General features: G+C 50.6%; 4 protein-coding genes across 4 annotated transcripts; 3 read left to right on the top strand and 1 right to left on the bottom strand.

Moving 5' to 3' along the window:
• Window positions 1-1,267: 1,267 nt before the first annotated feature.
• On the top strand, window positions 1,268-2,110 carry LRP88_10947 (uncharacterized protein; the record flags this gene model as incomplete). Its single annotated transcript, XM_083247393.1, has 2 exons — window positions 1,268-1,470; window positions 1,843-2,110. The coding sequence occupies 2 exons, from the start codon at window positions 1,268-1,270 to the stop codon at window positions 2,108-2,110; spliced, it is 471 nt and encodes a 156-aa protein (XP_083096541.1).
• Window positions 2,111-5,252: 3,142 nt separating this feature from the next.
• On the top strand, window positions 5,253-6,869 carry LRP88_10946 (amidohydrolase; the record flags this gene model as incomplete). The annotated part of the gene is made up of 1 exon (XM_083247392.1): window positions 5,253-6,869. One exon carries the CDS (start codon window positions 5,253-5,255, stop codon window positions 6,867-6,869), a length of 1,617 nt encoding a protein of 538 aa, XP_083096540.1.
• A 3,407-nt stretch (window positions 6,870-10,276) lies between these two features.
• Window positions 10,277-12,328, bottom strand: LRP88_10945 (uncharacterized protein; the record flags this gene model as incomplete). Its single annotated transcript, XM_083247391.1, has 1 exon — window positions 10,277-12,328. One exon carries the CDS (start codon window positions 12,326-12,328, stop codon window positions 10,277-10,279), a length of 2,052 nt encoding a protein of 683 aa, XP_083096539.1.
• A 554-nt stretch (window positions 12,329-12,882) lies between these two features.
• On the top strand, window positions 12,883-13,998 carry LRP88_10944 (pyridoxal phosphate-dependent transferase; the record flags this gene model as incomplete). Its single annotated transcript, XM_083247390.1, has 1 exon — window positions 12,883-13,998. The coding sequence occupies one exon, from the start codon at window positions 12,883-12,885 to the stop codon at window positions 13,996-13,998; it is 1,116 nt and encodes a 371-aa protein (XP_083096538.1).
• Window positions 13,999-14,025: the final 27 nt, after the last annotated feature.

Here is a 14,025-nt window from a genome sequence, read left to right as displayed (position 1 = left end):
TGTTTCTCTCCCACTCTGATGGGGGAATCCTCTCTGCTCGAGACATGCGTGAGGAAAGAAATTGATGAAGTATCCGAGGTAGAAAAATGTATTGAGAAGGGCTGTGTGTTTCGATTGACCACCATGAACGTATGGAGGTGAGCCTGGGCTTTATATCGGCTCTCACCGGTAGGATGTTTTTTTTTTTTTTTTTGAACGAGCTGTCGTTGGGTTGGCACAACACCTTGGGATATGGTTATGATTGGGCCATTCCAGAATTCTCTTTCTTGGCCAAGTCATGGCCTATTGGCTGTTTCCAAATTTCGCATTCTGTCCGCCTCACCACTTGTGGCCTCTTCATTGGCTAGGATCAATTTTGGCATGAGGGAATGTCTCGCCTGAGCTCACATCCTTGTCAAGTCCTATGAGCTGTCACAACCGCAGCTGCCGACTGTACGCTCAAGTACGCTTGTTGGTATACATCCAGATGCAGATACACAATTCGTCAAGAAGAAAAGAGAGGAAGGGCGAGATGGAAGTCCGAACCAACATATGCACATTTAGAGTCTGCATGAAGTCTTTACACGATGGGTTTTGTGGATTATTTTTATATCTCCATCTTGTTCACACACTTGCGGTTTCTTAGTATTGTCTCATCGAGGAGAATTCGATCCTTGGACTTACACACGGTTTGATATAAGTAATTGTTGAATTGTTGGGCCACCGTGCGGCAGCCCATCGGAGCGAGAGTACGCACCTCTACGCTGTCACGAAACATCCCCTACTTTTTTTTTCTTGTGGATCTCAGGACCTCCTATTGTGCCGTTCACTTTTTCTTGTGTCTAACGGGAAAGTCAACATACATGGCCCAAGGCGAGACTCACGACATGACACCGAAGACGTTGATGCAAACTCTCTCATCGCGAAAGAAAGGCATGGATGGCACAGTCAGAAGGAATAAAGGTTGACTCAAAATGTTGAACATAGCCTAATATAATTTTGTTTGCCTGTACGAGTTAGAATTTCCACTCTGGTGTTAAGGTTCACCGAGATTGTTTACTATCCATATACTACTTTTCTTCTGCAGAAACTCATCAGAGTTCTGGCATGTGTCAAGCCCACGCTTTTCCCTTGAATGATTGTCTCAGATTATTTATAAAAGCAAGTAAATCCACGGTAGATCACCCAATAACTATAAAAAACGCCCACTACTAGACTTCGTCAACAACCAGCTATCACCCATTCACAACCAGACATCAAGTCGTCCCGCTCAACGATCACTTCCACCATGTCTAACCAAGAGCTCCCAGCCTTCTACTACCATTTTATCCCCTACGAGATGATTGGGGATATCTTTCTTCTCATTGAAGCCCTAGAGTATTACTACGGCTCTGATGGCTACACCCTGGCTGAAGAAGATCGGGTGGTGGTCGTCATGCCGCCCCAGAGAACGCCGGAGGACATCGTGGCAACCCTGCTGGAGATTGGGGTGTTGGATCACGTATAGAGTCTTTCTGCCTTCACGGTCGACAGGCGAGTGGATGTGACATGGGCAGTTTGTCAACCTGTTAGCATGAAGAAACCTGATTCAGTCAGCCGCTATGGGCTTTGAGGTACTGTGAGTGGTTGGCACTTTGATTTCCTCCTTCAAGCAGTGAAGGACCTCCTCTAATTTTATTACTCTCTTTGACATTGATTCAAGCTGGCCCACGATGTAAAAAGACCCTAACTTTATGCGTTCTTTGCTAGCATTTCTACAAAGTCCCTAACACCTCGTGCCCAACTAGCCGAGCTGCACAATTTTTGAGTCGTCAAACCCATCCTATCCAGCATTTCCAAAATGTCTCCTAACGTCCTTTTCAGACACGAAATCCCTAAACCGCTCATTATCAATGAGTCGAATCTCGATTCTGCCCTCGTACGGACTTACGGCACCGCGTTTACGAAGACGGTTGAGGAGGACAAATGGGTCATCTCGACTCCAAACATCACGCCCGAGGACCTGAAGAAGCAATTGTTCAACGCGGGTATTTTGTTCCCCGAGTCAGCTCTTAAGCCAGAGGAGAGAAGTGTTCCAAACCCTGGGTTTATTATCATGGATGAACAACCTGAGACATCCAAGGAATCATGAAACATGGAAGGGAGAGTCAACCGGAAGCTGTCTAGTATGAGCTATCAGCTGCGATGGGCCAGCTTTTGCTTTGTATTCAGTTAAATGATAATTAATCAGTCCTTAACACTAGTCGTCTTTCTACTGGCCAGAAGCTGACGATCACTGTATCAATATTCTGTTCTTGATGGTGAAGATATTGTGATGAGTTTAGAGCTGTTCGCGTTGGCCCATGAGCCAACAGGCTTTTCATTGGTGCTTAAACGAGACGCAAAGCAAACCACCAAAACCAAAGGCCGTGATCCCTGCGGGCTCTTCAATGCCCCGGTCGGTTGCCTAATGCCAAGGCTGAGCCTCATTGGTCAAGTCCCTAACTCAGCACAGCCTTCCAATTCCTCCTTTTGCTTCCTCCTGTGTTGATCTGGCCTTCATTTCTCCTCCTCCAACATCAATTGAGAGATCATAACAACTTGACCACGATGACGCCTCCACTTCAAAGACTGCCACTTCATATCGTCGCCGAGATTCTCGGACTGTTGGATACAATCCAAGAACTCGGTCCACCAATTTTCAGCCATCGGATCTTCTATGATGCCCTCCATGACAATCTTCACGCCATCGCTCGCCGTATCCTCACTCGACAGGTCCCAGATGGTATCCTCTCCTATTCTCTCATCCTTCTCGAAACAACGCAAATCGATGTGATGGACCAGAACGCCGTGGATCCACTCATAGCGCGCCTCGAGAACATTGATCCATCGCCGTCTCTTGTTCGCCTGTCCTTGGCTGAATATGCCTTCATCAGTCAAAACCAAGCTGCTGTGAAATGGATGAGCCAGGACATGGCTGATGAACTCATCCCGGCTATCAATGAAGTAGGGCTAGCTCACCCGAAAACACTCTCCGACAATGAGACTTTTCGGATGTACAGAGCTTTTGTTCGCTACCAGATTATGTGCAATTTATTCTGCCATCGTCCCCGCCGTCATAGACGTGAAGTTACGGTCCAAATGTCAAACTTTTGTCGTACCTCTTCTCAGTGGGTTAACGACCAGTTACTGACTGCCTACACCTACTTGGGAAGGCAGGTCAGCTTCGGTAAGAAGAACCTGTCTTCCACTCTAGCCGATCTAATGTGTCTATAGCCTTTGATCAAATTGCTGCGCACAACGTTGAGTGGGCTGGGGTGCCTATAGAGTGGGATCAGTTCTCTGAGCACTGTGATCGGATTCAACGGCTGGTAAGGCTTACACTCTCGCGCTATGCTCATTGAGCTACCTGTAGTTGTGAAGAAGATCATCTGACTCGTTCCAGCTTTGTCGAGGCCTCCCCTTTCTATGCTCCATTGCACGTTCCAAAACGTACGACGAAAGATTAAAGGTGTTGAAACTGAAAATAGTTCGCTCAAACGCCAGAGTACCGGATCCTCCTTGCAATCTGATCTCAATACTCCTGTGGTGCCCGAGACAGGCAGGTGACGTGGAAGTAAACACCTGGAGTGGGATGCGAAGAGGCCCTCCAGTATCAAGCTACACAGCAAAGGAACTTGAGGAGGAAGTTTGTGCGTCTGATGGGCCACAAGATTCAACTGATTCATCTTCCTTTCAAATGTGGCTCGCTCATCACTCCAAGCGTACCTACACTGTCTTTCTAGATAGGATGCAGTCGACTTTTGCATATACTATGTGGGACCATGCTGATCTTTCGGTGGAACAATTGGAGGGAATATGCACAAATATCGCGGGGTGCAGGGACTACTTCAAAAGATACGGCCGCGACTGGATGGGAAAGGATCTTCGTCTGGCCGAGAGACGAAAGAAGGATATTTACAACGCCGGGGGTCGGGGGTACTGGCCCAAGGGTGGCCTTGATGACTTTAGCGGCATCACCAACATAAGAGACAGGAGACGGGAGCAGTTGATTCAGAAGTGGAAAAGGGCCACTGAAAACGGCGAGGACGAAGATCCACTTGACTTGTCCGCCCGGGTCTGGTATAGGCGAAAGTTAATGTGGCCACAACCTCCGCGGCGTTGAGTACAGACAGGTGCTTTCTCACTGCGGTTTTGGTTTGCCTTCTTCTTCCTCACTTAGACAAGTAACAAAGAGTATCACTCTCAGGATGCCCGTGTCACTGTTCGTAACTAATACCTCGGATTCCCTAATGTGTCCAATAGGCTCCGTGTCCCATAACAAGAGAAATCCCAAGATGGACAAAGCATCAGCAGTCCCGCATGAGCGGTTCAAAATGTGTATGGTACTTGTTAATGAGAGCTAATATTCGGTACTTAACTAACACTACACTCCCGCATCGACTTGGTATTGAAGGCATCTGATATCCTGATATGCCCCAACTCCTTCATTTCCTTTCCCAGCTAAGGGAGTAAATTAGCCAGTTCTGAACCAGCCTTAATGGCCTCACTTACAGTATTCCCAAGGAACCCGGAATGCCTGCCAACACCTGACGCTGTAATCCTCCATGAGATTCAGAACATTCATATCATTGCGCGGCTTCGTCACGGTGCAGCCTCGGCGCCATTTGATGGTGAAGCGAACTTTGTGTTTGTACTCGTCCCATTCTCCCCCTGACATGTTCCAGCCAAGCCCAACTCGCTTATCAATGTTTCCAAAGTTCTTGTTAGAAAAGTCACCGCCCCATTTCCCCCCAAAAAGGGTCGATCCTGACCTGTCCTGGAAAATCACTCTCCTTGTTGCACAAGGGCGGCGTTACAAGGATGATTTGGATGACAACAACATCTGTGACATGTAGGGCGCGCCCAGAAAATCGAACATGTCATGAGAAACTCTTGGTGGTTGGTCTACAAGATCCACAGCCCAATAACTGACATAACCCGGGTAGCATAGCGCACGTATCGCCACTGCGAAGGACCCGCACTGCCGGGGATAAGAAGATTTTCGTTTCGACCTGCCCTAGCAGGCTGCCCTCTTTGTTGGCTCTCGGAAGGCAGCTCGAAGCGAAACAGGCTGTCTTGCTATCAACCTTGGGCCAAAGGGCTGATCTGGACGGGGAGAAGGAATAAGAGTAAGGTGTGCATCTGTCAATCAATGGCTATAAAACAAATTGTTTGCGCTGTAATATGCTTTTGAACATCGCCCTGTGTCAGTACTCAACCCACTCTATAGACAACAACCACCCCAGTTCGCAATGGCGCTTAGCAAACTGTTCTACAACGGCCGGATCTTCACCCAAAGCGACACAGGACAAGATGGGCCAGTCACTTTTGTGGACAGCATGCTGGTTCAAGGAACCAAGATTATGGCCATTGGACACCGGGGCATCGCAGACGGCATTGAGGAGCTGGAAGCCCATGACATGAAGCAGCGCGTCATTCTTCCCAGCTTCGTGGATGGGCACATGCATCTTCTACTTCTTGGCCAGTCCCTTCGCAAGGTGGACCTCACCAAGTGCAATAACCTCGATGAGATCAAGGCAACCATCAAATCTTTTGCCGTCGCCAACCCCGACGTCGGTTCTATTTTGTGCAAAGGATGGATGCACTTTATGACTCCGAACGGAGTGACGGCGACCATGTTGGACGACATTGACCCACGGCCGATATTTATCGATGCCAGCTCGTTGCACTCGTGCTGGTGCAATTCATCGGCCCTTAAGGTCTTGGGCCTCGCTGGTATGCCTGACCCTGCGGGAGGTACAATCTACCGCGATGCTCAAGGCAACCCGTCGGGTCTGGTTGATGAGGGAGCGATGATGTCCATCATCTGGCCTTTTCAGGCCAAGTCATCACCAAAGGAAGAACGGATAGCAGCTATTCGCGCCGCTATTTGCGAGTATAACATCGCTGGCTATACTGGACTAGTAGAGATGGCGATGGACGAGGAGGCCTGGGATGCGCTGGTCACTCTTACGGTAGAAGAGCCAGACCTTGCCATACGCATCGCAGCATATTGGCTGATCAAACCTACCACCGACATCGAGGCAAACCGCAGACAGGTTCAACGTGCGGCCGAGCTAAGCAGACAATTCAACACTGCGACGAGCCCAAACCTTCGACTTGTGGGCGTCAAGCTCATCTGCGATGGCATTATCGACGCCTGCACTGCCTATCTGTCACAGCCCTACTCTCCACTGCCCGCCACTTGCCCTCCTCCCATCTGGGAGAAGGAGTATCTCGAGCCTGTCGTCAAAGAAGCCGATGCCTTGGGATTACAGATTGCCCTGCATGCTATCGGCGACGCAGCGATCAAGATGGCTATCGATGCTTTGGAGAAGTATGGCACCGCGGGACGGCGACACCGCATCGAACACCTAGAACTCGCGTCACCGAGGGATGCACAGCGTCTTGGGGAGCTTGGTCTCACAGCTTCCATCCAGCCTGTTCATGCCGACCCATCGATCCTGCAGGCCTGGACGCACCTACTAGGTAAAGACCGCTGCACGAGGGCTTTTGCATACCGTGAATTTGCGGATGCTGGAGCCCTGATGGCCATCGGAAGTGATAGTCCTACTTCGCCTTGGCTGCCCATGCATAATCTGTATGTGGCCACTACACGCCAGTCTTCGAGAAAGCCCGGCTACGGGAAGCCAGTGAATGAACACTTTCGACTAGGCCTGTGTGAGTCTATCGTCGCAGCGACCGAAGGGGCTGCAAGGAGTGTATTTGAAGATCGTACCGGGAGACTGGAAGCTGGGAAGCTGGCAGACTTTGTGGTTGTAGACATGAGCCTGGACCCTGCTGAGTTACTCGAGGCCAAGGTCAAGGAGACTTGGTTTGAGGGTCGTCTGGTCTGGAGCACAGAGTGAGCCAGCCAAGCTAGATATGAGGCCATTGGTTTTACCATCGTTTGCAAGATCAAAATGTTTATATACTATCTTATCGTTCGGAAAGTGAGCGAGATGTAAAGAACATAGAATGTAGCCCTTTCGCCCAAAGACATTGCCTGTGATGCATCTTCACAAAAAAAAAAAAAAAAAAAAAAGAAAGAAAAACCAAGGAAAGTGGCCGGCTCGGACTGATTATGCTATGGTTTGCGTACTACATGTAGATATTTACAAGTAAGAGAAAGTCGCCGGACCTATGGGCGCATGTTTGTGTCTTGAGAAGTGAAATAACATCACGAGAGCTATACTAAAAGGCTAGTTTGCCCCTGCTGGCTCAAGCTTCAAATCCTTCCAGCCTTCCATAACTTTGGCTCCCATTTTCTCATAGAAGCGAAGGCCAGGCTCGTTCCGTTCCATCACCCGCCATTCAATTCTCGCACCTCCAACGGCACGCAGTTCTTCAACAAGAGCGTCCATCAAGTGTTTTCCATGACCGGCTCTCCTCTCCGATGGCAGAACGTAGAGGTCCTCCAAGTAGATACCCGGTGCTGCGTGCCAAGTCACGTAACTGTAGAAGTACAGCGCCATGCCTGCAGGTTCACCAACATCGTTGAAGGCTAGGAGACAGCGGGCCGGTCGAAAAGGCGTTATGGGGTCTGAGGCAGCGTCTGTGTCGCACTCGTCGGGGTCGAATGCAATCGTCTTGGAGAGGTTTTCCTCGGTGGTGGTAATAACATGGAGTTCATCTTGACAGTGGGCGAGTTCCTTGATGAAACTGAGAACTGTCGGAACATCTGAGGCCTTTATTGTCAGCTTGCGTGCTTGATTTGTTTAAATGAGGACAGGTCGGCGAACCACTCCTTCGTGCGTGTCGTATGTAGCCCTGGTCAACCATGGCAGGCAACAATTTGATAGCTATCTTGTCTATTGCAGGAAGATCTACTGTGTTAATTATTTATATTAATACCAGGATATTAATGTTTTCCTAAAGGCTTCCTGGGTTGTAGGATTTCCGCGATTACTCAGTCTTGTCTGTCTGAGGTAACCAGAGGGGTGGTTAGAATCTGTGAAAGGAAAGTCGTAGCGTGACTCGGTAGGGAAAGTCGAGGCGCTAGAGCAAATCAGGCTGAACGTGTGTGCCCTATGATTCGATCAGGGGATTTTTTTGGCCTGGAACAGAAGACACCATGGGTGAAGAGATCTAAGTAACGGTGAGTTTTGGTTTTGGGGTTTAATGCCGGCATGTATTAAGAATCGTGTTCTCTGTTATTGTAGCTGATGGCTTCTTTTGGAGGCATCACCATGCTCTCAATGACTTCGACCTGAGGTTGTTTATGGTTGGCGCGGTTCTGGCGACTCTAGTAGGAATAATGAAATTCCGGGTATTCCAAACATCATGTCTCTGCTCTCCCGCCCTTAGTTTAATCTTTGCACCCAACACCATCCCCTCCGTCACAACAACCGTTAACAATGAAGCCCTTTCCATCTGGATGCTGGACTTGCAAGCTCAGACACCGCAAGTGTGACTCAAAAACGCCCGCCTGCAGGGAGTGCCTGGACCGACAGATCCCATGTCACGGCTACGGTCCCAAGCCCTTGTGGATGGATGGGGCGGTCGCAGAGACACGGGAACTCACGCGCATCAAGAAGGCCGTCAAACAACACGTTCGGAATCTGCGAAAGTCCCAGAATCGCGATCGACAAGCTGGGAGGGATAGACACTCCGCTGCTCACACAATCCCTCCCCAAGTGTCCAGTGAGAATCCGTCTACACCGCCAAGCCGAGCTGTTCTTGTTCTTTCTCCACCTTCACGATCGGAACATGTTCCCGAGGATGCTTTTCATGAGCTTGGGGAAAGCTGCAGTGGGGATCTAGTCAGTCCGAGTTCGGGGCACAGACATGACCCGGTCCAAGATGAATGGAGCACATCAACTGGCCCACATTCAACTTTCGCATGTGTCTTTCGGCCAGAGTCAGCGTCTCTGGTCATGCACTATTTGGACCATGTCTTCTACTGGCAATACCCTTACTTCCAACCCCGCTCCCGCCTTGGTAACAGAGGCTGGCTCCTTATGTACCTAAGCAATGGTGGTCCTTTGTATCATGCCGTGTTGGCGCTCTCGGCCCTCCACCGAAACAAAGTCCAGATTTATCGCCGGCAAGACTACCTGCGCAATCAAGAGGCCTTCGAGTACCACTCAAAGGCCCTAAGAGAACTCTGTGAGTTTTCGCTGAGGACCGAGACAGAGGCTCTCCTTAACGACAAGTCCCAGCTTGCGGAATTTGCAGCTTCCAGCCTTATGCTGATAAGTTTCGAGGTAAGACATGGGCTGACAGCAGCAGTGGGTGTTTCTGAATAGCTCATGTCTCACATTCAATCTCCTTTAGGTATTCAATGGCGCAGAATATGATTGGCTCCCCCATCTTGACGCCGTCACTACTCTTCTGAATACACTTTCACCAGAAGTTCTGCTTCAATATTCTACTTCTCCTAATCGTACAGACACTGCCAATGACAGTGATGAATACGCCTATAACGTGTTTCAAGCACGGCCCGACTTTGAATTTCTCATAGTCCATGCGATATGGTTCGACATTCTGTCGTGCGTCTCCACGGGTCGAGTTCCGCGGATTGCCTACCGACAGTGGCTTGAAGCATCGAATCTTGACATGGCGGATCTCATGGGGTGCTACAACTGGGTCATGATCTCCATCGGTGATTTAGCACAACTGCAGGCGTGGAAGAGCAAGATGAAGGAACAGGGAACATTGAGTGTACCAGATCTGGTAACGAGGAGCCGGGAGATCGAAACACGGTTAGAGGACGGCGTTGAAAAGCTAGAATCGATAATCGAGGTGGGTTTCGAATTGCATTAGGTCCCTTTCTGGTTGTCAAAGGCTAACTATTAATACCTTGATAGGAGAATACCGAAGCCCCCTGGGCTGCATGGGTTTCGCACATCTTTGCACTCGCCTCGCTCATTCTGTCAAGTACCATCGTGTCTGGACCGTGGGAATCACTACCTGAAATCAGCAAGAATGTCGACAAGGCTGTGAATGTGCTTCGTGAATGGCCCCGAGCCATTTCCCTTCAAGGGCTTGTGTAGCCTCTCTGTGTCATTGGATGCATGGCTGAGCCGAAGCATCAGCCTTTTCTCGAATCACTTCTCTCCAACTTTGTGGATGAGTGTGGAGGGTTCGGAAATGGTAGCACAGTACTCAGGATCATGAAGAACTGTTGGACATGGCAGCGGAAGCAGGAGAGAAAAGGCATGGACCTGGCGTTCCAGACAGGAGTACCTGTGTTGTTGATCTGATGGGCTCCTCACCATTCACCACCAAAACTGGACCCTACGTGAATCAAGATTGCAATGCTAATTCCTGCTACTTAATCAACGAGAACCATCTCCGCTGCGCATCGGCCATTTGAAGCCTTGGCCACGAATGTCAACATGAAATAGTGCTTGGGGACCTTAGCCAAGGTTGGATACTTATCCTTTGTCTTGCTTCTGCTAAGCTCAAGGTCCAATGACCACATCCCAGCCTCTACCGGCACACTCCCAGAAGCTTTTCCGTCAACGAAGACAATGAACGAAGAGATTTGCACCTCGGGATCCGCCAAGGTGACTGTGCCTTGAACCGACACGGACCGTATCTCGGAGTGGTCATCCTCGATTGGCCTGGATGTGATTTGCTCAACAGACAATTTGGGTTTCAGTGTCGTCAATACCCTTCTCATTAGAGGGATCTGGTCAGTTGGGAGCTCTGGAGCCCTTGGCGGTAGGGTTCTCCGTGTGAAGGCGTTTTCGTATGCAAATGCGAACCGGAGCAGATCTTGGTCTGTCCAAGCCTTTGTGGCGAAGGTGATACCCACGGGCATCGCTTTATCCTTCATCTCTCCCATGGGGACGGTGATGCAGGGTATACCAAGATGTTTCAGGGCCCGTGTGCCATTGGCATACTTGATACCATCCTGGAGGGCGTGACGCATCGAGTTTAGATCCTCATCGGCGTTTGCAAAAGGAACGTCGCCGTTAGTCGGGAAGGCCAATAGATCCAGGTCACAGGCTTCCATCCAATCGTCGTACAAGGTCTTGCGCATCTTCTCAAGACCTTTGACAGCCTCCTCGCATCCAGGCAGGGTCTCCAACGTGTTGGTCCGAGTACGGACAGTTTCAATCATATCATGATATCGAACAATATTCTCAGATTCAGACATTGCAACTGGATTATCCAAGGGGGCGATATGGGGATGGATGTTGTTCGGGTCGACATATATGAGATTTGGCATGTCAGGGTCGTTGATGGCTCTGAGGAAGTCATCCCACGCTATGGCAATCATCTCGCATCGTTCGATATTTGGCCAATCGACTGGAAGTCCAGGTACATTGGTTCCTTGACCTTCAAAGTCCTGTCTCGTATACTGTTCGACGAGTGGAAAGTCCACCTCGACGAGAGTCGCGCCCAAGGACCGTAGGTCCCTGCAAGCTCGATCGAACAACTCCAAGACGGAGTCGGCACAGATGTTGGAATGATCTGTTCCTCTCTTACCAAGGAACCGTTGCGACACGCCAATCCTTTTCCCTCGAAGAGCATGAGGGTCTTTGAGATTGTGAAACTCAAGAGGTCGGACTTGAGAAGTTTTGGGGATGGGGACGTAGGGCTGATTTCGCCAGAAATCGATTCCTGTCGAGGCCTTGTTATCATCGAATACAATGATGTTGAGCACGTCAAACAAGTCTGGGACTGTCCTTGTATGTGGCACAATGACATCGCATGTTGGATATAGCGGCCACTGCCCTCGATTAGGGATAACGCCGCGTGATGGGGAGTAGCCAACCAGGGCGTTACTGGAAGCTGGGGAACGCCCAGAAGAAACCGTCTCTCCGGCAAAGCCAAAGGCTGCGAGTGAGGCCGTTGTTGAAGTGCCGCTGCCATTTGAGGACCCAGAGGCGTAGGCTGTTGTGCTATATATGGCACTGTACGGGCTCTCGGATCTACCGTATAGGCCACGCTGCGGACCGCCATCGGCCATGGGTGGCATGTTTGTGCGGCCTAGAACGATGGCACCTGCCTCTCGAAGCCTTTCAACGATAGCTGCATCGTCTGGGGCCATGAGATGAGCAAAAGCAGGAGATCCTGCGGCCACCGTCATGCCCTTGACCTTGAAGCTATCCTTGACGGTGAACGGTATGCCCTCTAGAGGACGAGCCTTATGACCAGCAGTGGCGCGGTAATCATCGGAAGCCTGTGCTTCTTGTAGGGCTCGCGGGTTCAAGATGCAGATCGAGTTGAGAGACGGACCTCGCATGTCGAATTGGGCGATGCGGTGCAGGTACAGAGTGACGAGTTCCACGCTCGTCAAGGACCCGCCATCAAGGGCATGCCTCAGCTGGGCGATGGTAGCATCTACCAGAGAAAAAGTGTCTACCGCTAGCATGGCTTGAGACGGAAAGCAAGGAATGGAAAGAGAGATACAAGTGATTGGACGGTTATCTGGAGCTGTGTAATCAACAAATGGGCATTTAGGTCACTTTGCAGGAGAATACGGGTCATATTTAAGGATACTCCTGAACAGCATCCGAAGCACGAAGTCATGAGGCTCTATAGTAGGGGGAAATATCGCAACGACACCCATTGCATATCCAGGAGACGCAACACGCTGATGCTACATCGGTTCCCTTCCGGGAGTGACACTGATTGGTCATTTATCGGGTGCTGTGAGGGCAGTTCGAAGCGCCGACGTCCATCCCCACTCACTCCCAACTGGGAGGGCAAGTCGAGGCGCCCACACTTAGTTAGGTAGTGAGTTCATGACCGCGAGTAACCGTCCTCTTCGTCCATGTTCCTACCGTGTCGGATTGGACAGCTCGAACCCGGAGGTGAAAAGAGATAAATAACACCGCGTAGCCGGTATGTGTTCTTGTAGTGAACTCAGCACCTCAAACTCACTCTTCCATCCTCACCTCCATCAAGGCCATCATCACCGCAAACATGAAGTATGAGCGCATGCCCATCGAGATCGAGTCGCCCGAGGAGTACGGGTACGACAAGATCAAGTTCAACCTTTCAGAGAGCTCCATCACGGACCAGACCATCGAGTCATTGGGCCTCAAGATCCCCAACCTCACCCTCCTCTACAATGAGCATCGAGGCGAGACAGAGCTCCGAAAGCTCATCGCTGAGGATGCCGGGGTGAATACGGACGATGTTCTCATCACCTCGGGCGCCGCCGGTGCCTTGTTCATCATCACCACGTCGCAGTTGGCTACCATGGATGCCTTGGGACGTGACCATCTTGTCGTTGTTCGACCCAACTACGCCACCAACCTAGAGACCCCCAAGGCTGTCGGCTGCGAGATCTCGTACATCGATGTCACTTTTGAGTCTGGCTTCCAGCCCAATGTTGAGGATATCGAGACTGCCATCAAGCCAAACACCCGTCTTGTCTCGGTGACCTGCCCGCACAACCCTACTGGCTCTACTCTGTCTCGGGAGGCACTTGGCCGTCTCGTAGCCATCACCAAGGAGAAGGGCATTCTTTTGTTAGTGGACGAGACGTATCGTGATATCGCTTTTGGCGAGAAGCTTCCTGTGGCTGCTTCCCTGGGCGACCACGTCCTGAGTGTGAGCTCCTTGTCCAAATCGTTCGGTATTCCTGGAGTCCGGATCGGTTGGCTCATCAGCACCAACAAGAACCTCCAAGAGACCTTCTTAGCGGCCAAGGAGCAGATCAGCATCAGCGGGAGCGTCATCAATGAATGGATTGCCACGCAGGTTCTGTCTCGGCGACAGCAGATCCTGGCCGACACGACAGATGAGATGAGGGTCCGCTTACAGATGGTTGAGTCGTGGATCGAGAGCGAGGAGCTGCTGGAATGGGTCAAGCCCACAGGTGGTGTTGTCTGCTTTCCCAGAATCAAGAAGGAGCCCGAGGGTGGATTCGCAGCATTCTACGACAGGCTGCTGACCAAGTATGCGACTTATGTTGGCCCTGGTCACTGGTTCGAGCTTCCGGATAACTTCTTCCGACTTGGGTACGGCTGGCCGAAGCGAGAGGAGCTTGAGGGAGGCATGAAGGCCATCTCAAAGGCCCTGCGAGATGAGTAAGGGTATAAACATTGAAGTGGTCGATAG

Source organism: Fusarium phalaenopsidis (assembly GCF_050370095.1).
Source record: "Fusarium phalaenopsidis strain FUZ10S chromosome Unknown contig_32306, whole genome shotgun sequence".
NCBI classification, from domain to species: Eukaryota; Fungi; Ascomycota; class Sordariomycetes; order Hypocreales; family Nectriaceae; genus Fusarium; species Fusarium phalaenopsidis.
Note: the sequence above shows the minus strand (reverse complement) of the source record. Positions and strands in the feature narration are given on the sequence as shown.